The sequence below is a fragment of the Pygocentrus nattereri genome, chromosome 8 (assembly GCF_015220715.1).
Source record: "Pygocentrus nattereri isolate fPygNat1 chromosome 8, fPygNat1.pri, whole genome shotgun sequence".
Lineage (NCBI taxonomy): Eukaryota > Metazoa > Chordata > Actinopteri > Characiformes > Serrasalmidae > Pygocentrus > Pygocentrus nattereri.
The window spans coordinates 19,247,943-19,271,917 of record NC_051218.1 but is presented as its reverse complement, the minus strand read 5'-3'; the positions used below and the strand labels follow the sequence as shown (position 1 = coordinate 19,271,917).

The 23,975-nt window shown below is 42.3% G+C and overlaps 3 protein-coding genes across 3 annotated transcripts; all 3 read left to right on the top strand.

Moving 5' to 3' along the window:
• Positions 1-528: 528 nt before the first annotated feature.
• On the top strand, positions 529-3,851 carry rap2c (RAP2C, member of RAS oncogene family). Its single transcript, XM_017725669.2, has 3 exons — positions 529-1,791; positions 2,111-2,418; positions 3,145-3,851. The coding sequence occupies exons 1-2, from the start codon at positions 1,519-1,521 to the stop codon at positions 2,387-2,389; spliced, it is 552 nt and encodes a 183-aa protein (XP_017581158.1). The 5' UTR covers positions 529-1,518; the 3' UTR covers positions 2,390-2,418; positions 3,145-3,851.
• A 928-nt stretch (positions 3,852-4,779) lies between these two features.
• zgc:92907 (uncharacterized protein LOC436733 homolog) lies at positions 4,780-9,225 on the top strand. Its single transcript, XM_017725668.2, has 4 exons — positions 4,780-4,912; positions 5,114-5,276; positions 6,105-6,243; positions 8,854-9,225. Exons 1-4 carry the CDS (start codon positions 4,817-4,819, stop codon positions 8,963-8,965), a joined length of 510 nt encoding a protein of 169 aa, XP_017581157.1. The 5' UTR covers positions 4,780-4,816; the 3' UTR covers positions 8,966-9,225.
• Positions 9,226-9,231: 6 nt separating this feature from the next.
• On the top strand, positions 9,232-15,062 carry il2rgb (interleukin 2 receptor, gamma b). The gene is made up of 8 exons (XM_017725667.2): positions 9,232-9,470; positions 11,730-11,853; positions 11,979-12,154; positions 12,534-12,673; positions 12,805-12,958; positions 13,077-13,176; positions 14,236-14,320; positions 14,429-15,062. Exons 1-8 carry the CDS (start codon positions 9,380-9,382, stop codon positions 14,564-14,566), a joined length of 1,008 nt encoding a protein of 335 aa, XP_017581156.1. The 5' UTR covers positions 9,232-9,379; the 3' UTR covers positions 14,567-15,062.
• The last annotated feature ends 8,913 nt before the right edge of the window (positions 15,063-23,975 follow it).

Below are 23,975 nucleotides of genomic sequence, written 5' to 3'. Positions count from 1 at the left end.
GCATTAAAGAGAAGTTGGGAAATGTGTAAAAATTAATTGTGGCTGTTTTGGCCTATAAAACCATAAATGTCAAAAAGTGGGAAAATTCAAAATGCAAGGAGAATGTAACATATGGGTCTTTAAGCCAGACTGATTACAAACAGCAGTTCTCAGGAGGAGATACTGTTTGTTTTGGTAATAGCCTAATAGTTGCTCCCTTAAAGCAGGAATGGTGTTTGTCTGTTCTGTGATGGTTGATACTTGTATAGACTTGGACCCTTATGAGTTTTCTCTCATGATCATCCAGCAATCTAGACCAACAATGTTTATATAATCTCACTAATAAATAAACAATCAAGCTGAGCTGTAATTCATTATATAGGTGTTGATTATACAGCATAGCTACATAATTTCCAAAAACAGCAGACTAACTTCAGTACGTTTCAGTGAATTCCTCGTTTTGTTCCTTAGGTCCCGCCTTCCTATTGATTTAGCCAATCAGCAACGCCTCTCTCCGAAGAGCCAATCACAGGTTTCGATAAGCTCTCAACACATTTTTACAAAAGAAAAGTAGCAGCCATGTCTTAACAGCGGGCTGCATCGCTGACTCTCGATTTTACACTATTCTGATTTCGCGTTATACATGAAAACCTGATTGAAGTTAAAACTGGATCAAATGGGCTTTCCGCCCGACATCCGCTGGTCAGTGTGAGGTGATATAGCGAGCTGGCCAGCTGCTTGAGGCGCTCAGAGAGGGAGAGGCCGGCCGGTCGGGCGGGCAGGCAGGCAGGCAGGCAGGCAGGCAGGCAGGCAGGCAGGCAGGAGCAGAAGAAGAAGAGGAGAAGAAGAAGGGAGTGTGCAGGTTTTGTGTCCGTTACTAACAGCGGAGGCTCGCTTCAAATCCAAACCTGTTGATTAAAACGAGAACCAGTGTGAAGAAAGGCCACAGTCGGCCTCCAGATAAGTGCAAACGGAGGTTTTTGTTCTTAACCGTTTCCCTTGACGCGCCGGAACTAGCGAGTCCGTCGGGCAGCAGAGCTGGGAATGATTTGTAGCAGGTTTGTTTAGCTTAGCTTAGCCTAGCCGCTAGCGTTATTAACTAATTCACATGGACGCCACAATGGCAGCAACACAGACTTCGCTTTCCAGCTTGCGACCTTAGCTGGCGTACGGGGCCCTGCTGGAGCTTATGACCGGTCTGTTAACGAGCAATTTCACACCCGTTTGCAGCGTCCTTTACCATGAGCCTTTACCGTGGAGGCACCGCGCTGAGCCTATATCGATCCAGACCGAGTGTAGATGGAGCAGGGGCGTTTCGGGTTTAGCTAGCCGGCCTGGCAGCTATATCAGAGCACAATATTCAAGAGGAAAAAACAAACAAGTAGTTTGGCCACCTTTTGTGTCTGGTTTTGTTCTTTGAGGTGACGCTTGTGTGGGGATTTATTTTAGTAGTCAGCTGCCTGCTTTATGTCTGGGAGCAGATAAAGTTCGCTTGCTAGTTAGCCGAGGTTGGGGTCAGTGTTTAGAGTCTGCACCCAAATGAAGGAGTATAAAGTGGTGGTGTTGGGCAGCGGTGGCGTCGGCAAGTCCGCGCTGACTGTGCAGTTCGTCACCGGGACCTTCATCGAAAAATATGACCCAACGATTGAGGACTTCTACCGGAAAGAGATCGAAGTGGACTCGTCGCCATCGGTGCTGGAGATCCTGGACACCGCCGGGACTGAGCAGTTTGCGTCCATGCGAGATCTCTACATCAAGAACGGCCAAGGCTTCATCTTAGTTTATAGTCTCGTCAATCAGCAGTCCTTTCAGGTGAGGTCCTGAGGTCGATGCTGTAGTCGATGCGTTTGGTTTACGTTCAAATTCAACAATTTGGGAAGTAGCTAGCTAGTTGATTTTTATGCTTGTGCCACGCCTAGCAGAATACTGTCAAATGATAGTGAATACGGAGAGGGGGACTGTCATTTTAATGTCGCCCTCCAGTTACTTATATAACAATATCCCACAGCACGTTGTAATTTTCAGAGTGGCAGGCCTGAAAGTAACTTTTATGACAGTCAACAGGTTGGTGAAGTCAAATGTCTTGGAGATTTCATTGACGTTGCCCTCTGACTTTCTTGGGTCCCACTAGGACATCAGACCAATGCGAGACCAGATAGTACGAGTGAAGCGCTTTGAGAAGGTTCCTCTGATTTTGGTTGGCAACAAGGTGGACCTGGAGTCAGAGAGGGAGGTTGCAGGATCTGATGGCAGAGCCCTTGCACAAGAGTGGGGTTGCCCATTCATTGAGACCTCAGCTAAGAGTAAGACCATGGTGGACGAGCTCTTCGCTGAGATTGTGAGGCAGATGAACTATGCCACTTTGCCCGAGAAGCAGGAGCAGTGCTGCACTGCCTGTGTGGTGCAGTGAGGTCTTTGGCCTTTCCACAGTCTCCCCAGGTATGTGGAAATCACTTTAACAATCCCACAGTGGGCATTTGGGACGGACACAATCTGGACATGTATACAGTTTTTATATCAAAATATATGCATGTAATACATTGTCAGTGCTCTGTGCATTGAGGAACCACCCCAGAAGATTATTTGTGATTAATGGTGAGGTTTTAAAAAATAAGCATTCATTGATGTTCAGTACAAAGTGAGAGATTCATATAAACCCTGTATATATATGTTCTTATCAAGATTGCACAGTCGCTCAGGACAAGAGCACGAGCTGAGGACAGCCAGCTACTCTAGACTGGCTTGGTTCTGTTATCATTAGATTACCCAAAGAATGTGGCATGAAGAACAAAACTGCCTAAGCACAGCATCTGACTGGTGAAGCGTGAAGAGGTAGCGCGGTCTAGACAAGTGTCAGGCACATGAGAACGGGGAGATTCCCAGTAAAGAAAGAGGAAAACCCAACGTCCTGAATGACAATCGATGTTCCAGAACAACAGGAAATAGTGGTCTACAGAAGTTCTCTATTGATGCACTGTCATGCATTCTGTTGTAATCAATGCAAGTTTACTAGTTTATTTATTATTACCTTTTTGTTTTCAGAAATTGAAGAATCTGCTGATTTTTGAATAAGTGTAACCTTTTCAAAAATATTCTTTAAATGGAAATTCCCCCAAGCACTTGGTTCTGCCTTAATTAATGCTTGTGCCTTTTCATTTTCTCTAGCTATACCACCTGGTAGGATGCCCTTTTGAACCAGTGTCTGCTTCAATGATGTTTTGACCCCATGAGCCACACCAGTGCCACTGAGCCACCTGAACTCTGAGACTGATGATGTCATCTGACAAAGCTTGGTTTTGCTGCAACAGAAGCAGGGACTTCGAAATCTCTGACTTTCATCTGTGTCTGTATTGTAGAGCACATATAATAGTACAGTATATGTACAGTATACTGGGCTTTTTGGGAATCACATGATGAGCATCAGTGGGAGGGCAGAGGACTTTGGAAATGGGGGCATCTGTGACAGGGCTATTAATATCTATTTTCTTAGAGGGGGAAATGGGTTATATATGAGCAGGACTTCTCAAGGCTGTAAAACCACTGAAGGTGCTCAGTTGTACATCCCCAGGTTTTCTTTTTAACATTTTAAGTTTGATATCTAATTTTAAAGTGATAATAGCCATTACAGGTTTGAGACCTGGACCATCTAACGTTTTCTTTCTTCTTTTTTTTTTTCTTTTTTTTTAAACTACAGTATGTATGCTTTTTCTCATAATAGTCTATTTATTAAAATCTTTAATTACAGAGATGGATACATATTGCATTTTTATGTTCCTTTGGCTGTTTTGCTTTTTTGTGACAACAGTATGCATTGTTTCTGAAATGGAGCATTAATGACGCCTTAAATGATTACAGTCTCAAATTTGCGTGGAGTCATTGCTTCCTGCCTCCTGTATTTTCACTTGCGTGCACACATACAAAGTTACTTTGGGACCCAGAGACTGTTGTGACTTGGCAGAAAAAAGCTAAACAGAATATTCCTAACTGCTGCTCTAGTGATGGGAATTTTTCTGTAAACAAATTTCATTATGTTCAGCTATCCTAATGTGACCCTTGTGTTTGAATCTTAAACTGTCACAAACAAGTGTTGAATGTGAAGGCTGAGTTTAGACTCATTATCACAAAGAATACGTAAAAAGTTTATCAAAATCCGAAATTGTATTCAATAGGTTCCACATATTGGGATATCTTTTGTGCAGTATTTCACTAAACTGTTGAATAATAAAGCTTGGGTTGGGTCGTTGACCTCTAAACTAGACATTGTCTAACTGAACGCATTAGTTTGTAGTTTAGACAAAGAATTTGATTGTTAATGGTTTTATGTGGAAATGAGTTTCACTTCTCAATTACTGTTGCATGTAGACATTTGTTGGGATGGATCTGTAAGAGAAGACTGAAATCATACGCTATCTGACTGCTCTTTATTCCTCAATCCAATAGATGGCACTGTTGAACAGTCTATATGTCTTCAGTTTATTTAAACTCAGTTTATTTCTCACGGAAACTTTGAGTTAATATTACTATTTTTACAAAGTGAATAGAAATGCAAATGATGGCCCATATTTAGCTAAACACTTAGCTCAGATTAATAATGCTGATCTCATGTCAGCTTATGCCTTTTACATCGCATTGGACAGGACTAGTGTTCTCACACTAGGACACTAGTCACAGAGTATGACCACTAAAACAAATTAAAATGCACCACAAAGATTTTTACTAGGAAGAAAATTGATTCGTGTGAATTTTATTTTCGCTGGGTACTTTTATTTTGAAGAGGACTTTTGTAAAGAGCCGCGGCCATATTTGTACGTGTTCGGTTTATCTGAGCTGCTGTTTTATGAATACCAGCACCATGAATTCCGTGTTTGTAACAGTTGGATCGACCTGTTTCGATGATTTGATAGCAAGTATGACTTCAGATGAAGTCGTAAAGGTAATGCATTTTGGGTTAATAGCATTCAAGGTGCAGTGGCTGTACATTATGGTTACAGTGTAAATCTCAGCCAGCTAACAGGCTAAATACAGTTAACAGCTGACTTCTGGTTAGCCAGGGTCAGTCAGAGGCTTGGCTAGATGGACCGCGCATAGTTTACCTCACACTATTTTGTGTCTGTCATCTTTCTAAAATTTCAAGGCATTAGTAGACCGAGGATACACAGACGTGGTGCTTCAGGTTGGCCGAGGCTCGTTTGTCCCGGATCCACAGAGCTGTCCTGGACTGAGGCTCGAAGCTTTCCGTTTTAAAGAGTCCATAGCAGAAAACATTCAGTTGGCTGATCTGATCATCAGTCATGCTGGTGGGTAACTGACGTTAGCCAGCTTTGTCTTTTCACAAAGGATGGGCTGATATTTTCATTTTTGAATACCATTTAATATCAGTACTAACATCAAAACTGATAATGATATTGAATGATAATGATAATGATAATGAAGCATTACTAATCACTAAAAAACTGCCACATAAACCTGTTGTTTAATAGAGTGAAATAACTACATATGACCTGCCGGCATAGGGCTTTCACTCAGTCTGAAATTCAATCAGTGATCAAAGTGTAGTGGTTTTGCCCACCTCTTCTGATATTTTTTTTATTGTATCACTATGCACCAGCCAGGGTGAGGAAAATATCATTGACCACTGATGTCATGTTCACCTCCACCTCCTCTTGCCGTAACATAGAACAACCATTTTAGAAGTAGCTTGTAACATTTGGCTCAAAAACCATGTTTTTTTTCAGGTTGTTCTGGCTACTGTATGTGCTCCATCTCCTCAGTGAGGGGACTTTTTCTGCTTGCAGCTTTACCTGCAAGTTGATTGGCTCTTTGTTGAAGAGCGGGACTTTCCCCATCGATGGATGCCATATTGAGCATTGCAAGCTTTTCCATTCATGTTTGACAGTGGACTGTCTCCCCCTCCTTTATAATATCTCTGGAACAAGCCAGCTACTCAGCTACCCTACCTGATACTTACTTTCGCTCAGAAACCTTTCATGGTATGGGATAGAAAATTGAGATTGGCATTGTTTTTAAAGAAAGCACTAAAGAATTGATCTGCAAAATTCAAGAGCCTTTTTAGTGAACTACTTTAATTCTGTTCAGTTGGAATGAAGCTATCATTCTCACTCCAGGGGCAGGAAGCTGTTTGGAGGCTCTTGGAGCAGGAAAGCCTCTGCTAGTAGTGGTCAATGACAAGTTAATGGACAACCATCAAGTTGAGCTTGCCAAGCAGCTGCAGGCGGATTCACATCTCCTCTACTGCACCTGCAGGTCTGTGGCACATATCTTTTATAGAGCTTCAAGTAAGAACGGTGCTACATTTAACACAGAATAGCAGCAGACAATTACAGATGGATTATCAATAAATATAGACAAATTATACAAACACTATACAATACATTCATCTCTCAATATGCAATGAGCACAGGACAGTAGACAAAATAGACCAGCTATTGGTCCACAGTGGCACATATATTTGTCTATAAATTGTTCATCAATGCACTTTTAGTTAACAATAATTTTATTAATGCAAATACAAAGAGTAATATAACCACAGACTTTTTACAGATTAAAGTAACTGCATATAAAGTGAGTGAGGTTAAAGTTTCACAGTAAAGTGACAGAGTCTGGAAGTTAGGAAGAATATGTATTAGATAAAGTGAGTAGTAAGGCTGAGGTAGTACTTCAGTGAGAATGTTTAAAGGTCCTTCAGGTAGATCCATTCAGCAGTCTGCGAGCCTGTGGGAAGGAAATGTCCATGAGTCTGGAGAATTTGTCCCTGATAGTGTTCTTTCAGTTGGGAGTCTAGGTGATAGATGAGAGGGATCCTTCCTGATGCTGCATGCTTTCCTTCTACACCGTTTATTGTAGATGTCCTTCATAACATAGAAGCTTGGACCCAGTAGGCAGTCTTTACTACCGACTGCAGTGCTTTCCTGTTTGAGAGGGAGCAGTTTCCATACAAGACAGTGATGCTGCAGGTCAGGATGCCCTCTGTGCTTTTGTAGAAGCAGTATAGAATAGTTTTGCGCAGGCCAGTGTCAGTGATGTACATTCCTAGGAACTTGAAGCTGAGCACTGTCTCCACCATTGTTGAGTGATGGAGTGGGATAGTCTGTTCTGAATCCTGACTGTTCTGAATCCTAAGATCTGCTATTTAAGAAGTCTAGAACTCAGTTACAGAGAGATGAGCTTAGTCCAAGTGAGTGGAGTTTGCTGACTAGCTTTTTGGTTCTGTTGGCGTTGAGTGCTGAGAGAAGTCAATAAAGAATATTCTAACATAAGTGTCCACTTGTGTGTTGTGCAAGTGTGATAAGGCCAGTGGTTATGATGTCCTCAGTGGAGCAGTTTTGCCTGAAGGCATGTGCCATAACCAGCCGCTCAAAGCATTTCGTGACATGGGTTTGTGCAACTGGGTTGTAGTCAAAAAGGATGGTTGCAGAGGACTTCTTTGAGCTGGGATGATGGTGGCTGATTTGAAGCATGATGGGACAGTCTCCACCAGGGAGATGCTGAAGATGTCTGTGAAGACAGCTGCTAGCTATTTGGCACACTGCTTCAGCACACACACAAGAATGTCAGGGCCTTCAGCTTTACATGGGTTCACCCTCAGCAGGGTTCTCCTCCCCAGCTGCATTCACAGACAGCACCTGTTCACTGAAGAAGGCAAGATCCTCACTACTGTCTCAGGGTTGGATGCTTCAAAAAGAGCATCGAATCTATTTATAGCACTCGGGAGGGCACTGTGGTGGTGGTGGTTCTTCCACCTGCAGGCAGTTTGATTGCCCTGCCATATACTTCATAGGTCATTGGTTGTGAAGTGTTTGTGTGTTTTCAGAGCATATGAAGCCTTAGCTCTCTTAATGTCAGTGGTGAGGCTGTTTGTGGCTGCCCTGAGCTCCGCTCTGTGACCCAATCTGAATGCAGTGTCACGGGCCTTGAGAGAACCAGGGCTTCTGGCTTGGTCGTTTGGTGACCTTTCTGTGATCGCTACATCGTCCACTTGCTTATATATCCAATCATAGATGATGCTTATTCATCCATGTCGGTGTGATCCCCACATGTAGTGCATGCTCCAGCAAGGGCAGCTGAAACAGTCGTGTAGCACTGAAACTGCATTGTCTGGCCACACTTTTGATGGTTTTTGTGACTTTTGCTGAGATGCTACTATAATTGTAAATTCACCCACTTTTATCGGCACAATTAAAACTGAATGCACCAATGAATATGCATTTTATGCACAATTCAAATTCATGAATTTGATATGACTTGTTCATTTGATCAAGAAACCATCAATTATTGCGAAATGTTCCTGTTTCATTTCCTGTGACTGACTTTCCAAGTGTTGTGCATTTGGGAGCTTAATGGCCAGATTGAAAAATTAAACCATCGCTTAATGTGTAAATATGGCTACACGCTTCATACAGTGGTGCAGTAGTGGTCCCCAAACTGTGATTGACACTAGGGGTACATCAGAAAATGCTTTTAATAATCTTCATTTGATTGGATACCTTCACCTGGCCACACAATTATGCAGGCACCTCCCTGATACGAACAACCACAAAGAAGCTTCTAGCACAGGGCAAACTCATACTCTAATTGGGGCGGTCTTTGCACTAGGAAAACTTAGGCAGCTGTCAAGGGCCCCATCAGCCTCAGGAAAATACAAATGAGATATATTGTGCGTTTTGATGTTCAATAATCAACTCAACATCTATATACATTTTAAAAATAGCTGTTATTTGCAATAGTAGTTTGTATATTTGCAACTTCATCTATTGCCTAACATTTGTATTATTTTATACATGTATTATTGTGGTTGTATATTATTATAACATTATATTACTTATGTTTTCATCAGAAGATATCTTTCCCTTCCAGCACTTTATCTCAGACTCTCAGGGACATGGACCTGTCAACTCTGCGGCCATTTCTGCGTGGTCAGCCTCAGAAGTTTGCCAGCTTTATGGACAAAGCTGTTGGGCTTGTGTGACTTTCTACATCTGTCATCATAAGCATCAGAATGGAGGCAGACTGCATGCAGAACTATGCTCTCTCAGGAAAACCTGACTTAAGGAATCTGCTGTCTTTGGTTCATTGACTGCTATAAATTAACCAAAAATACTTAGGGAAATGGCTGCATGTAGGATTGTGTCTGTTGCATCTGCTGCACCTTTGAAATTTATCTGGATAGCCCTGGTATATATAAGTCCATTCAATTTTTTGTAGGATTAATAAATTATTTTTATATCAGTTTTGTTGTACTCGCCTTTTTTCTCTGTACGTGACATAGATTATCACGTGGAAGGAAGCTGTGAAATACGGAAGCATTGCTTGGCTTACATCCTGTTAGTTGGCAGAATACAAGCATGTTGTGTCTGAGCTCTAGAGGGGCTAGCTATGTACCATGGTTTATATAAAAGCATCAGGAATTCTTTTTGGGTGTATTTTATACATCTTTTTTCAAGGTTGCTTGTCCAGAATCCATTCTCATTCTAGTAAGTATTTTATGCTTTTTACTTGTTTGTTTTTGTGATAATTGAACTTGATTTGTGAGTTGAATAGAAAAAGTTTCATTTTTCTTACTGTACGTGATCTTGAGTCTTTAAAATGGCATAAATATCAACAAATAAAGAAATAGATAGCTAGAGATATTACATATGTTTTAGATGAATTCTTTACTGCCTTTACATCTACCAAAGAATGGGTCTGGAAATTTTGAGGGGAATTTCCCATGAGTCATTTGTGCTATGATGTGAATGATGGGGTGCTAAGATTACTTATTAAGAGCAGTTCCAACTAAAGACCTTTTAGCTGGGTTTGCGTTTATTTATTCTTTTAATTCCATGTATTTTGTACAAATACAAATTCAAAAAACATTGAGACAATATGCGAAATTCTAGTACAAACAGAAGGCAGAGACTAGTCAGTTCTGTTTGAGCAGGATCAAATTGAAAACAAGATATTTGATATTTTACCTTATGACCATTTTTTGTAAATAGACACTTGTTACAGTACTTGCAAAGCAACGTGCAGTATTGTTAACCACTGCCTCCAGAGGCAACTTTTTTTCAACTATTCAGTGAGTGATTCAACAGAGGATCAGCACTTGGCGGCCCCACACTATGTGTTAGTCTACTGCTTCATGGCTAAGCTGTTGTTGTTCCTTAGGTGCTTCCATTTCACGAGAATAGCACTTACAGTTGACAGGAGCAGATCTAGCTGGACAGAAATTTTACTAGCTGACTTGTGGCAAAGGTGACATCGTATGACATGTTTAAAGTCACTGAGCACATCAGCATGACCCATTCTACTGACACTGTCTATCGAGATTGCAAAGCTGTGGGCTTAATTTAATCCCCCTGTTAGCAATGGGTGTGACAAACACCTGAACTCAACAATTATGAGGGGTGTCCCGATACTTTTGTCCATATAATCAATCAGTCTATCAATATATCTTTCTATCTAATCTATCCTTTCTCTTCTCTTTCTTTTGTGAACTATTTTTACTGTGATTGTGCAGCAGTTAAACTATTGTTTATGTCCATAGCCAGTAAATCTTTAACCAAAAGTTTTCATGCATTGCTCTTATATGATCTTACATCTGTCTTAGTATCTTAAATATTTTTATCTTTTTATATCTCATTTCAAATTTGATGCCTACAAGACGCTCAGAAAAGGTTGCAACAGGCACGTGCTTATGATTGTGTTATATCACCTTTCCTTGTTATAACATTTAATATATAGAAAAATTATTAGAAGATTATAGAAGAATTATTATATAATTAAAACAGTCTGAAACATCAGATCACAATACAGATTTCCACTGTGCATTAGTCCATTTCAGATGAGCCCAAACCCAGACAAATCGACAGCTTTTCTGGACGTTGTTGACACGCAACTTCCAATTTATGAAATACAGTCTTCTCGTGTTTGTGGATCCAGTGATAAATAGTGTTTACTGACAATGGTTTGTTGACTTATTCCAAAGCCTGTGGTAATTTCCATCCAACTGTAACAGTTTTTAATGCAATCTGAAGGAACAAAGGTCATGGGCATTCCGTTGTGGTTTTCGTCTTGCACAGAGATTCTCAAAACCTTTGTATTGTGTTATGCACTGCAGAGGGTGAAATACCTAAAATACTTGCAATCGCTTCCAAAGGAATATTGGGCCTTGTCACCAATATCTTCCTACAGTTTTTTTCCCCCCATTTGTTCTTAAAAAAGAACAAATGTCAGTTCATGACGTGCTCTTAAACCTTGGAATTGTTCCCATCTGTGTGCTCTTGTGCTTATTCTCTTCTTACCCAAGAACAAATCGCAAATAAGAAAACATCGCTTAATGTCCAATCTTTGTGAAAACTGCGTAAGTCAGTTTTAAGAAGAAATTTAATCTTAAGAACAGTTGGTAAATTATCTTAAATTGTTTGATTCTTTGCTGAAGTGAACAGTCATGGCAAACCTTGATACATCCTTGCCCATAAAGAACTAGGCCTTTGCTGGATGCTTATTGTATACACAAGCCTGGCTGCAAACTTGTTTAAGATGATTTTTTTCACAACGTTCCTAGTTTAAATTACCCCTCTCTCTACGCTTTTGGAACATCTTGCAGGCATCAGTGATATATTTTCAAAAACAATGAAGTTAATACAAACATGTACCAAGTCAAAGTGGACTTACAAATCACTGCCTTCTGGTTTTGTTTGTACATTTTTCCCCTGCCTAAATTTTAATTTGATATTTATTTGCTTGCACAGGTAAGATATGTACCAGTCAAGATTGTACGGTTGACATCAATTGTATGGTCATCAATCTGGAATATGTGCACTGCAGTTGGACCAGATCACAGATGCAAAACATGAGCTATAACTTCAGCAGCGCGTAAGTCTCTGTGCACCTCAGTTTTCACTGCCTCAGTACAATCAATGCCGGTGTTGTTGTATTTCTGTGACTTGTGACTGACTTGTGGTTGATAATGACACAAAGTGATTTTTTTTCTATATCAGATTTAAGCATCCAGATTCATATCAAGAGTGTCCACAGTACCTACAGGAAAACGGTCAGAACGTGGCCTGCAGGATCCCCTTACATAAAAATGGCCAGTTTGATGCATTTTATACAAAACTGTCCATGGGTGGAAATCTGACAGTCAAAAAAGATTATAAACATCTTAAAGAAAGAGGTAAGATATAGATATAAAGATATAAGGTATATATATATATATATATATATATATATATATATATATATATATATATATATATATATATATACATTAGGGTCAAGAGGTTCAATCAATTGGATGTTATTCAGGTGTGAGTGTGGTTGACTGTACCCTATTTAAAAACATCAACCTCAGTCTTCACCGTCAAGATCTGGTCTTTACCATACATTTGTTAGTGCATGCCATGCCACATCTCAGTCAAAGTTAATTAAAAAAAAAAAAAAACATTTGCCAATGCTCATTAGGCTGGAAGAGGTTCAAGAACTATTTCTGATGAGTTTGGATGTCACCAATCCACTGTAAGTCATTCTTATCTTTTCTTGTCCTCCATGTCCAGTGAAGATAAACCCTCCTTTTAACCTTTCTGTGAACTGGTCTGCTAACGGTGAATTGTGCCTTTACTGGGTGAACAATGTCAGCAAGCCATCTTGTGTAGAGGTTATGATACGCTATCGGAGAGCTTCTAACCAATGGCAGGTAAGAAAAAGAGTCTTTTAATAGAGTAAAAATACCCAAACTTTATAAAACTTAATTGTATAATATGGTCACTATCACAGTATTCACTGAACCTCCAAACAGTGTCAAGTTCATATTCATCTCTCATACAGGTCTCCGCTGAATATCAGTCTACATCATATTGCATACCTCTTGTCCCCATGGGAGTTAATTTTACATTCCAAGTAAAGAGCAGGATAGGAAACCTCTGTGGTCCTGGTTTTTGGAGTGAATGGAGTGCTCCTCTACAGTGGGGTAACTACACAGGTATGCTTCTCTAGAGTGATGCTCAGTACACCAGTTTGTTTTGTCTTTCCCATAGGTTCTGTTGTTCTTTCAGTCTTCCTCTTTCTAACCTTGTTTGCCTTCTCTTCTGACTTTCTAGGAAGCATCAGTGCACCAGTACCTCAGTCTTGGTGGTACTTGTGGCTCTTGGGAGTCATTGTCCTGATTGCCCTTGCTGTGCTGTTATGCTATATTGAAAGGTAAAGTCTGTAAGGCTGTATTATGTATGGGTCTCTTATATCTCTAATATATCCATTATGTTTTTTTTTATGTCTTTATATGTCATTAATGTACTCTGATGCAAAAGTCATGGATCACCTTTTTGTTTATTTAATTTAAACAGCCAGGTTTCATTGTCTGAATCAAGCAGGAAACATTTATATCACCAGAAATTACACAAAAACCTCCAACACTAAGTTTTATATCACATCAGTCAGTACTCAATTTGTCTGTTCTTCACTATTGTGCACCTACTGCAACCTTAGCTCTTTCATCGTTCCAATCTTAAAATCATTGATTTACTGCTGGGTCCTCCTAACAAAAGCTGTTCCTAAAGAACTGACTGTCATTATGTTCCCCTTTAAAGAAATAGACATTCACACAAGCATCTACCCAAACACGCCTCAGCTGCCTTTCAAAATTCTTTCTCATGTGCATCCAAAATGTCTGAGGAGATTAGATAAAATATAATCTACTTGCATAAAGAAAGTCAGTGTTTCCAAAACTGGGATTAAAAAATAATTAAAAGTCCTCCAAAACTGCATCTTACAGATAAACAGTACTTATGTCTTTCATTCTGCCCATCCATCCACTGAGAGAAGGCGACTCAACACTGTGTGTCTGATTTTTAGTCATTGCATGGCTCTGAGAAGCAAAAAATACAACCAGCTTCTAAGTCTGAACTTTGAAGGTGTGAAAAATTGTCCCTGCTGATTTATTTGATAAACTGAAGCATGTCTATTGAAAAGAATGGAAACTGTAATAAAGTCAAAGGGTGGACCCACCAAATACTTAACACATTGATATTATATTTGATTCTTGAGGCTTCTTATGCTTCTTGCAAATTTATAGTTAATTGTCATTTTGAGAAATTAAATGAGAGAGTGACCTCTGCACAGTAATGTGTCATACTAGACTGACTAGTGGGGAGAAAAAAGACTGAAAATGGAAGCAAATCTGTGGGTGTCAAGGTTTGTGTAATGCTGCCTTTGGGTGCACTGAGAACTCATTTACTAAATGTCTTGCCTCTCTGCTCACAGGGTAAAGGTACTTATACTTCCTGTGGTCCCTGACCCAAGCAAGAACCTGCAGGATTTGTTCTATAAACATAATGGAAATGTTGAGGTATGTTGGGCACCTTTGTGCATGCAAACTATATTTCTCTAAATCACTTTTTGTTCTATGGCTTAACCTTCACCACATTTCCAAATCTTTGTCTTTTCTTCTCCACAGAGCTGGGTTCATGTCTCCAGAGAACTGCAGGAAGCTTTCCATACAGACTACGCAGAGTCCCCCTGTGTTGTGTGTGAGCCCAGTCCCACTCTTAAGTCAAAAGAGTGCGAAAAACCTGTGCAGCAACATTCTGCTTAAGCTGCTGTGTACTGCTGCTCCACCATCATTTGACTGCACCAACAGCAGTCAACTTCTGTATAATCAGGAACCTAACATACAATCAGATGGACAGAGTGAGAGTAACAGTTTTGTTTTCATGGGTTTCGTCATTTATGGTCTTTTTAAATATACTTTAAGGGCAAATCCACAAATTTTTCAAGATGTCTATAAATAAATGGGTAAGGAAAGTTATTCAGAGTGGTTTGGTGTGAAATGCTCCATTCTAGAGAAACTTGCTGAGTCAGAAGTGTTCACAGTGGTGGTGAAAGGAACCAGACATCTAAAGTGTTAAATGCCTCTAAAAGCTGCCTCACAGAAAGTTGCCACAAATTTGCTGCCTGATCTCCAAGACATTATAAATTGTATTATACCACAGTTTTGAAAAATTGTTGTAATTCACCTTTTATGTATTATTGAGGTACTGACATATAACTAAACTGACTACACATGAAAAGAATAAATACATCAAAATGTTTCGATGGATTTAAATGTTTTTGCAGGGCAGCCTGGACTATGACCAGAGCATTGTAGCGTGAAAACTTTTACATTGTCTTCTTCCGTAATTATTCCGTAAATACTGGATCCAGTCCTTCACTGCAATGATTCACCAAACCATAAAGGCAAAAACTTTTTGTTGGCAGTCTTGCCTATTTGTGTTCTCTGTCGTGCATCACTAATTTCCTTATAATTCCATTAAAATTTTTTTTTTTTTTTTTACCAAATTTCCTCCCCAATTTAGTCATTTCCAATTCCACCCACTAGTTAGGACTCCCCCAAACAATGGTAGGAGGGTGAAGGCTAGCACAGGCTTCCTCCAAGACCTGAAACCAGACACCACTTCTTTACAAACTGCCGTTCACGCAACGTCATTGGACAGCCGAACGGGCTTGGAGGAAAGCGCCAACCGCCAGATCTGTTACGTCAGACTAGTATCGCGTTGAGTGATGGGGGGGAGAAGGATGGGCCACTCTATCCACCCAGAGAGAGGAGGCCAGTTGTATTCTGTTGGACTCCCAGCTACAGATGGCTGTAGCATTACCAGGGACCGAACTCGCGATCTCCTGACGAGAGGGCCAACACTTTGACAGTTGCGCCACTCGGGAGCCATAATTCCATTTTTTCTGTATTTCTGTGTTTGTCATGGTGGCGTCATGAACACTGAACTTAGGCAAAAAATGTAGGATACACTTATGACAGCTGCAAAAAACACTACAAACCACTCAGGTTCAGTGCAAAAGATTGTTAAAACGAAAACCAATGCTCAACCTGCCATTTTGGAGGAAATAAAAAAGCGAGGGAGCTCACCTACAGCAACCATTAGCAGTTTGATCTTCACTTGACCTTCATTTAGTAATATTACACCAAGCTGACAAAGACAAAAAAGTTTGTTTATTGTATTTATAATAATGTAGTTGTTATAATAGAGTAGCTACCTTTGCTTCATTTTTAAGCACAGTGCCTTATTTCACTGTCATTATGACATCACAGACATGATTACATCACTCAGTTCTCTGTGGTGGCATCTGTGTCACAATCGCACCACTACAACACACGTTCCAAAAACTGACCTGCAGGCGAGGTGGACTTGGCTTTCACAGGCTGCAGCTGTCATGTTAATTTACATTAAACATGCAGGTAAGAGTCACGTTTGTCACATGATGTTTTATTATGAGTGTGCTTGAATTTACGCAGTTGAGTTCATGTGTTCTGCAAGATTATCAATTTCCTGGTATCATTTTCCTGATAGCAGTGCATTTCTTTTTGTTTTTTGTTTTTTCTTTTGGGTTGATTGTGAGAAAGCATGCAGTTCAACTGAATTTCTGTGTTTAGAGGATGAGCAGTTCTTAGTCAACACCAACTGCCCCATCAGTGTCCTGCTACAGTATGTGAGAACCAAGCTTGAAATTGCTGAGTCAGGTACATGCTTGACATGTGAGGAACAGTATTAATCATACCAAACAGTCCTCTAAGCTTTTTTTTCTATATACTAAGGTGTGTTTTGCAGTAATTATATGGAAAATAATGCACACTGTCTGAGTTATTTTTAAGTAATATTAGTGAGAAGCCTGGACCCACCAGCTGGTCCTGCTCCTGTAAGGGGTAAAAAAAAGTCATACATTATTAAAATCCAAATAAAAAACAAACTGATAAAGGAGAGGAAGCATTTGATTGTGATCTTCTATGTACTTTAGTTCCTGCTCCTTTTATTTCTTGCAAAAAATGTTTCATATATAACCATAGGATATTCCAGAATGAGGCAGACCTCAGCGGGAAGTTCAGAGTAGAGCTGGCCATGCGTAAACTCAGTGTCATTTAAGGGCTTGAAAGCTACACATCTTTGAGGTCATCATAGCTGCCAAGTCAACAATGACATGGCAAGAGGTTGGCACGACTTCAGGCGAGAGGTCACAAGCCACTGCTGTAAATATTTCAGGCTCCCTTTTAATTCATACGGTACACCAGTGCTGGTGTCCACTTACATCTGTGGCATGTCGTCAAGGGACACGGCCTACAAGCTTTCGCTCACCCATTGCTAATGGAGTGCTCCTTACCACCTTCATTAATGCAATGGGGTTCATGTTCAGCCCCAGAGCAGATCTGTAGATAGGAAGCGCAAAGAGCTACAAGTTATATGTATCTAATGTATGTTATACATTATACAAGTTATATGTATCATATGTAACAGACACCAGCCTGAAACAGAACCCCCAAACTGTTGTGTACCCTAATCTTTGCATATGTGTGTGTTCTAGAGCTAGTGGATCTGTGTGATGAGCAAGGAGTGCTAAAACTGCTTTTCCTGTCCCAGCAACCCCAGGAGAACGCTAGTCGACTGTTTTCCCCACGCGAAACATTTATCCTCTGTACAATCAACCGTGAGTCCTGCATGACTGGTGCAAGCTTTGTGTGTGAAACTTTAATATAGCATTATTTAACACGTACAATTTAACATTAAGAAGTAAGCCACAATGTTACCACACTCACAGGGTCTTAGTCGTGATGTGAAGCATTAAAAATACAAACTAATAAAATGGTAAATTGCAACACATGTGGTGTCACCAAAGAAGCGACCCGGGTGAAATCTCTCTCCAGAGGGGAACGCTCAGGGCCATGCCTAATGATTTCCCTTAGCTTGAAAATACGCCTGTAATGTTTATGTTTTTTTATTCAGTATAACTTGCGTTTAATTACTGCAAGTGTGGCAGTGCCACTTTCATTGGGTGCATTTGCATACACTTAACAATCCGATAACTGCAGAAAATCTGATTTTGTCAGTAATCTGATCATCGCGGTTATATCCAGTTGAGAAGAGAGGGGGTTCAGTCCCGCAGCAGGTGGCAACCGTCCGGGAATAGCACGAACTAGCACCTGCCATTAAAATGCAGCACTTGCCGCTCATGCTGCTCAGTAAGCTGCCCTCGCCAGTGGCACCTGCCACACAGAACCGCGCATGGCCAAGCGCTCCTGTGAGTAAACTAGCAGCACATCATAGCACCACCATCGACCATCAGAATCTGGGACAAGTGACGGAGGAATGTAGATTTGTACAGATACTTGTCATTTTGTTGGTTCACCGGCTGTGCTGTCGATTCTAAGCGAAATGGACCACATTTAGCCAAAGGCTATATAGCAGTAATGTTAGCTTGCATACAGACTCTTAGCAGGCTTAGAGAGTTAAGGACAGCAGCTTGTGTTATAGACGTACTCAAATGAATTACTGTATTATTTGTGATGTGCTATGATTTCCAATGGCCGGGACCCGTTTCGTGTGATCAGTGTCACCAGTTCTGGAAGCTGTATACACGTCACTGACTGTGAATCAGTGGCTGTGTTTACATGCAAAGACTTTTACCAATCCGATTGAATACAATCGGATTACAGATTCAGACTGAGGTGTTTATGCTCACTCTGCTCAACAGTCTGATGAAAGTCTTCGTTTACATGCCCACTACAAGTGATCCGACGCAGAATGACGCGCATGCGTGGAGCAGCGCTGAGAGTAAACGTTACCATGACAGCGAGCATCACATGATGTCCAGTCGGCGTGAGATGAGTTTGCAGTTGGCGCGCTTGTGTTTTTAATGGCTTTAAACTGATGTCAGACTCAGAAAAACGTCCTTCACATGCACTTATAAAGGAAGACGTCGTGCTCTGAGACACATAAGCTGGTCGTCCGTCCCACCGCCGTCTTTCAAAGCTCAGAGTATAAACCGCGTCTCCTCTGCAGGCCAGTTTCTGCTCCGCCATGTTGAACGGTATAAACCTTTCACCGAGACGCGCCGCGCATGCGCAGAACGTTCTTACACCTTCCGATTGGAGTGTAATCGGATTCAGGCGTTTACACGGATATTATTCTTCTATTTAACGGATCATTTAGAGGTTTAAATCGGATATAAATTGTATTCCGAATGGCCTCAATCGGATTAGTCTATTCCGATTGAGCTATTAGTCGGATTATTAACGGATTATCAGGCTGCATGTAAACGTGGCTAGTGTGAGGCATGGAAAAGCGTCAGCTGCTTACCAGCCTCTCTGCTGAAGGAGTCACTGTTAAACTGCTGCAACGCAAAATATATGTTAATATGTCTGTCATATGGTGCAAGTAAAACAAGGAAAGTCTTTTAGAGGCTTCAAATGTAGAGTTGATTTTAAACTAGAATGGCCAAAATGTTTATGCGGACCTCTGTTATCTTAGTACTAATAAACTGGAATCAAATAGGGGCGATAATAGGGTTCTCAACTCCCACTCCTTTCCTGGGCTGCCAGGAGAGGTTTAAAGAGGGTGTAAAACAGTATCTCTGTAGTGAAACCTGATTTTTTAAATAAGAAGGTGAAAATAGTCTTGATTATAGCTTAGCTAGCATTCATACTTGGAGGTTAAGTGTTCTAACTGAAATGGTCTCTATCAGCAGTTCAATTTTCTATGTAAAATGTATGCTAAAAAAGTTAAGGTGAACGTAACCTCACTGGGGGGGAAGGAGCCGGAACTTGTGCAGGAGGTTGAGAGGTACCAACTAGATATAGTTGGGCTCACCTCCACCCACAGTGTCGGCTCTGGAACCAAACTAGGGGTTGGTCTCTCTCCTACTCAGGGGTTGCACAGGGTGAGAGGCGCCGGGCGGGTGTGGGGATACTCACAAGTCCCCGGCTGGTGACCAGGCAGTTGGAGTTTGTCCCGGTGGACGAGAGGGTCGTCTCAATGCAAATTAAAATCGCAGAGAGGAAAACTTTGACTGTTGTCTGTGCGTGTGCACCAAACAACAGGACAGAGTATTCGGCCTTCCTGGAGCGAGTGGGCGGGGTTCTGGAAAGGGTCCCGCCTACAGACTCCATAATCCTACTGGGAGACTTCAATGCTCACGTTGGCAATGACTGGGAGACCTTGAGAGGCGTGATTGGGAAGAACGGCCTGCCCGATCTAAACCCGAATGGTGAATTGTTATTGGACTTCTGTGCCAGGCATGGATTGTCCATAACGAACACCAAGTTCGAACACAAGGATGTTCATAAGTGTACATGGTACCAGAGCTCCTTGGGTCAAAGGTCAATGATCGACTTTGTTGTCGTTTCATCTGACTTGGGACCATATGTTCTGGACACTAGGGTGAAGAGAGGTGCTGAGCTGTCAACTGATCACCATCTGGTGGTGAGTTGGATCAGATGGCAGGGAAGACTGATGGTAAGATCCGGTAGGCCCAAGCGAATAGTGAGGGTGTGCTGGGAATGACTTTCAGAGGCCCCTGTTCGGAATGATTTCAACTCCCACCTCCGGGAGAGCTTTTCTCATGTCCCGGAGGAGGTAGGGGACATGGAGTCTGAATGGACCCTGTTCAAAACCTCCATTGTGGAAGCTGCCAGGTGTAGCTGTGGCCAAAAGCTTGTGGGTGCCTGTCGGGGCGGTAACCCAAGAACCTCCTGGTGGACACCAGTGGTGAGGGAGGCCGTCAAGCTGAAGAAAGAGGCCTTTAGGGACTGGTTGGCCCAAAGGACTCCCGATTCAGCAGATAGGTACCGACAGGCAAAAAAGGTGGCAGCTGCAACGGTGGCAGAAGCAAAATCCAGGGCATGGGAGGAGTTTGGTGAGGCCTTGGAAAAAGACGTTCGGCCTCAAAGAGGTTCTGGACAACTGTCCGGCGACTCAGGAGGGGTCGGGGTTGCTGCGCCCAAGCTGTATTCGGCAAGGGTGGAGAAACTGTGACTTCAAATGAGGTTATTGTCGGTCGGTGGAAGGAGCACTTTGAGGAACTTCTTAATCCGGGAGACGTGTCTACCTCACGGGAGTCAGGGCCAGAGGCTTCTGGGATGTCAAGTTCCAGTTCCCTGGTGGAGGTCACTGAGGCAGTTGGTAAGCTCCTCAGTGGTAAGGCACCGGGGGTGGATGAGATTCGTCCAGAAATGCTAAAGGCTCTGGATATTGTGGGGCTGTCATGGCTAACACGCCTCTGCAATATTGCATGGACCTCGGGAACAGTACCCTTGGACTGGCAGACTGGGGTGGTGGTCCCTATTTTTAAAAAGGGGGACCGGAGGGTGTGTGCCAATTATCGGGGTATCACACTGCTCAGCCTCCCTGGGAAAGACTATGCAAAGGTGCTGGAAAGGAGACTCCGCCCGATAGTTGAACCTCAGATTGAGGAGGAACCATGTGGATTCCGTCCTGTACGTGGAACAATGGATCAGCTTTTCACCCTCTCACAGATTGTTGAGGGGTCATGGGAGTTTGCCAACCCAGTCTACATGTGTTTTGTGGACTTGGAGAAGGCTTATGACCATGTTCCTCGAGATATCTTGTGGGAGGTCCTCCTGGAGTATGGGGTGCTGGGGCTACTACTCCGGGCCATCCAATCTCTGTACTCCCGGAGTGAGAGCTGTGTCAGTATACTCGGCATTAAGTCAGACTCTTTCAGTGTTAGCGTTGGACTTCGCCAGGGTTGTGCTCTGTACCCACTCTTGTTCGTGATATTCATGGACAGAGTGTCAGGGTGTAGCTGGGGTCAGGAGGGCAGCTGAGTGTGAAGCGGTTGGTATGCGGATCAGCACCTCCAAGTCCATGGTCTTGGCCCGGAAAAGGATGGCATGCCCACTCCAGGTAAGGGGAAAGGACCTGCCCCAGGTGGAGGAGTTTAAGTATCTTAGGGTCTTGTTCACGAGTGACGGGAAGAGGGATTGTGAGATTGGCCGTAGGCTGGGACAGGCGGCAGCAGTAATGCGGTCACTGTACAGGACTGTAGTGGTGGAGAGGGAGTTGAAAAGGCGAAGCTCTCTGTTTGCCGGTCGATCTACATCCCAACCCTCACCTATGGTCATGAGCTGTGGGTAATGACCGAAAGAACGAGATCGTGAATACAAGCGGCGGAAATGAGCTTTCCTCGTCGGGTGGCGGGCTACACGCTCTGCGATAGAGTGAGGAGCTCGGTCATCCGGAAGGAGCTCAGAGTAGAGCCGCTACTCCTCCGCATTGAGAGGAGCCAGTTGAGGTGGTTCGGGCATCTGATCCTGATGCCCCCTGGACACCTCCCGGTGGGGGTGTTCCAGGCATGGAATGAGCTGGAGGAAGTTGCGGGGGACAGGGTCATCTGGCATGCTCTGCTCTCCCAACTGCTACCGCGACCCTGTTTGGACTAGCGGTCAATGATGATGGATGGATGGACTAGTGCATGTGATATTGATACGCATTGATGCCCACTGCAGTTTATTATGTGTGGTCCTGTAATGCTTATCACAGAATAGAGACACTCACGGATGAAGGGATAAAACCAGGCATTAATGTTGAAATCAAAGTCCAAAATCGTCATCAAAAAAGGTCAAGACACAAAAACAGAGATCCAGGGCAAACAATCCAGTGGGCAGGTCAAAAATGAGAGTCAGGAAAATGAGAATGCAAGTCATACACGGTAATCAACACAATAGAAAGAACGCTTGGTAGTTTGCAATTGAAACAATACCTCGCAACTAACTACTGCTAAAGCCCGGGCTTATAAGCTAAACTGGTTAGGTCCTGTGATCACAGATACAGGTGCTGCACATTAAAACTCAGGCGATCTTGAACGCTGATTGGAGCGTGTATGAAGACCGGCGGTCAGGTGATCTCCCAGAGATTTCTGGGAGATTGAGTCTGTTGTCTCATTCATGACAGGTCCTAGTATGTGTGTATATTAAGTATTTTGTAGTGACTTAGAATGTGACTCAATCAGATCACGGAACTGGAACCTTCTGTTTTATTATGGGAGGTATAACATGCTAGATGTAAGTAAGCATAAAGTAAAAAGTCTAGTGTCTTCTCTCTCCTGGTCTCTTCAGGTGCTTCAGATGGCACTTATGTCTCCATTACACCGCATGTGAAAAGCCCTGGCCTTGCACTACAAGGTAATACAATATGTTGAGGGGGTTTATTTGCATTTTTGTCTGTAAAACATCTCTAGACACTGAAATTTATTTAAGTAAGGGTAAATACAATATATTGCCAAAAGTATCCACTCACCCATCCAAAGCATTGAATTCAAGTGTTCCAGTCACTTCCATGGCCATAGGTGTACAAAACCAAGCACTCAAGCATGCAGACTGCTTCTACAAACATTTGTAAAAGAATGGGTCGCTCTCAGGAGCTCAGTGGATTCCAGCAGGATGCCACCTGTGCAACAAGTCCAGTCTTGAAAAAATATTCCATAGTCAACTGTCATTGATATTATAACAAAATGGAAGTGATTGGGAACGACAGCAACTCAGCCACAAAGCGATAGGTCACATAAAATGACAGAGCAGGGTAAGCAGATGCTGAGGTGTGTATTGCGCAGATGTCGGAACGTTCTGCAGAGTCAATTGCTGTAGACCTCCAAACTTCATGTGGCCTTCAGATTAGCTCAAAAACAGCACAGAGAGCTTCATGGAATACATTTCCACAGCAGCTGCATTCAAGCCTTACATCACCAAGCGCAAAGCAAAGCATTGAATGCAGTGGTGTAAAGCTCTGCCACTGGACTCTAGAGCAGTGGAGACATGTTCTCTGGAGTGATGAATCATGCTTCTCCATCTGACAAGCGGATGGATGAGGCTGGGTTTGGCGGTTGCCAGGAGAACGGTATTTGTCTGACTGCATTGTGCCAAGTGTAAAGTTTGGTGGAGGGCAGATTATAGTGTGGTCTTGCTTTTCAGGAGTTGGGCTCGGCCCCTTAGTTTCAGTGAAAAGAACTCTTAATGCTTCAGCAGACCAAGAGATTTTGGACAATTTCATGCTCCCAACTTTGTGGGAACAGTTTGGGGGATTGCTTCTTCCTATTCCAACATGAATGCGCACCAGTGCACAAAGCAAGGTTCAAAAAGACATGGATGAGAAAGTTTGGTATGGAAGAACTTGACTGGCTTGCACAGAGTCCAGACCTCAACTCGA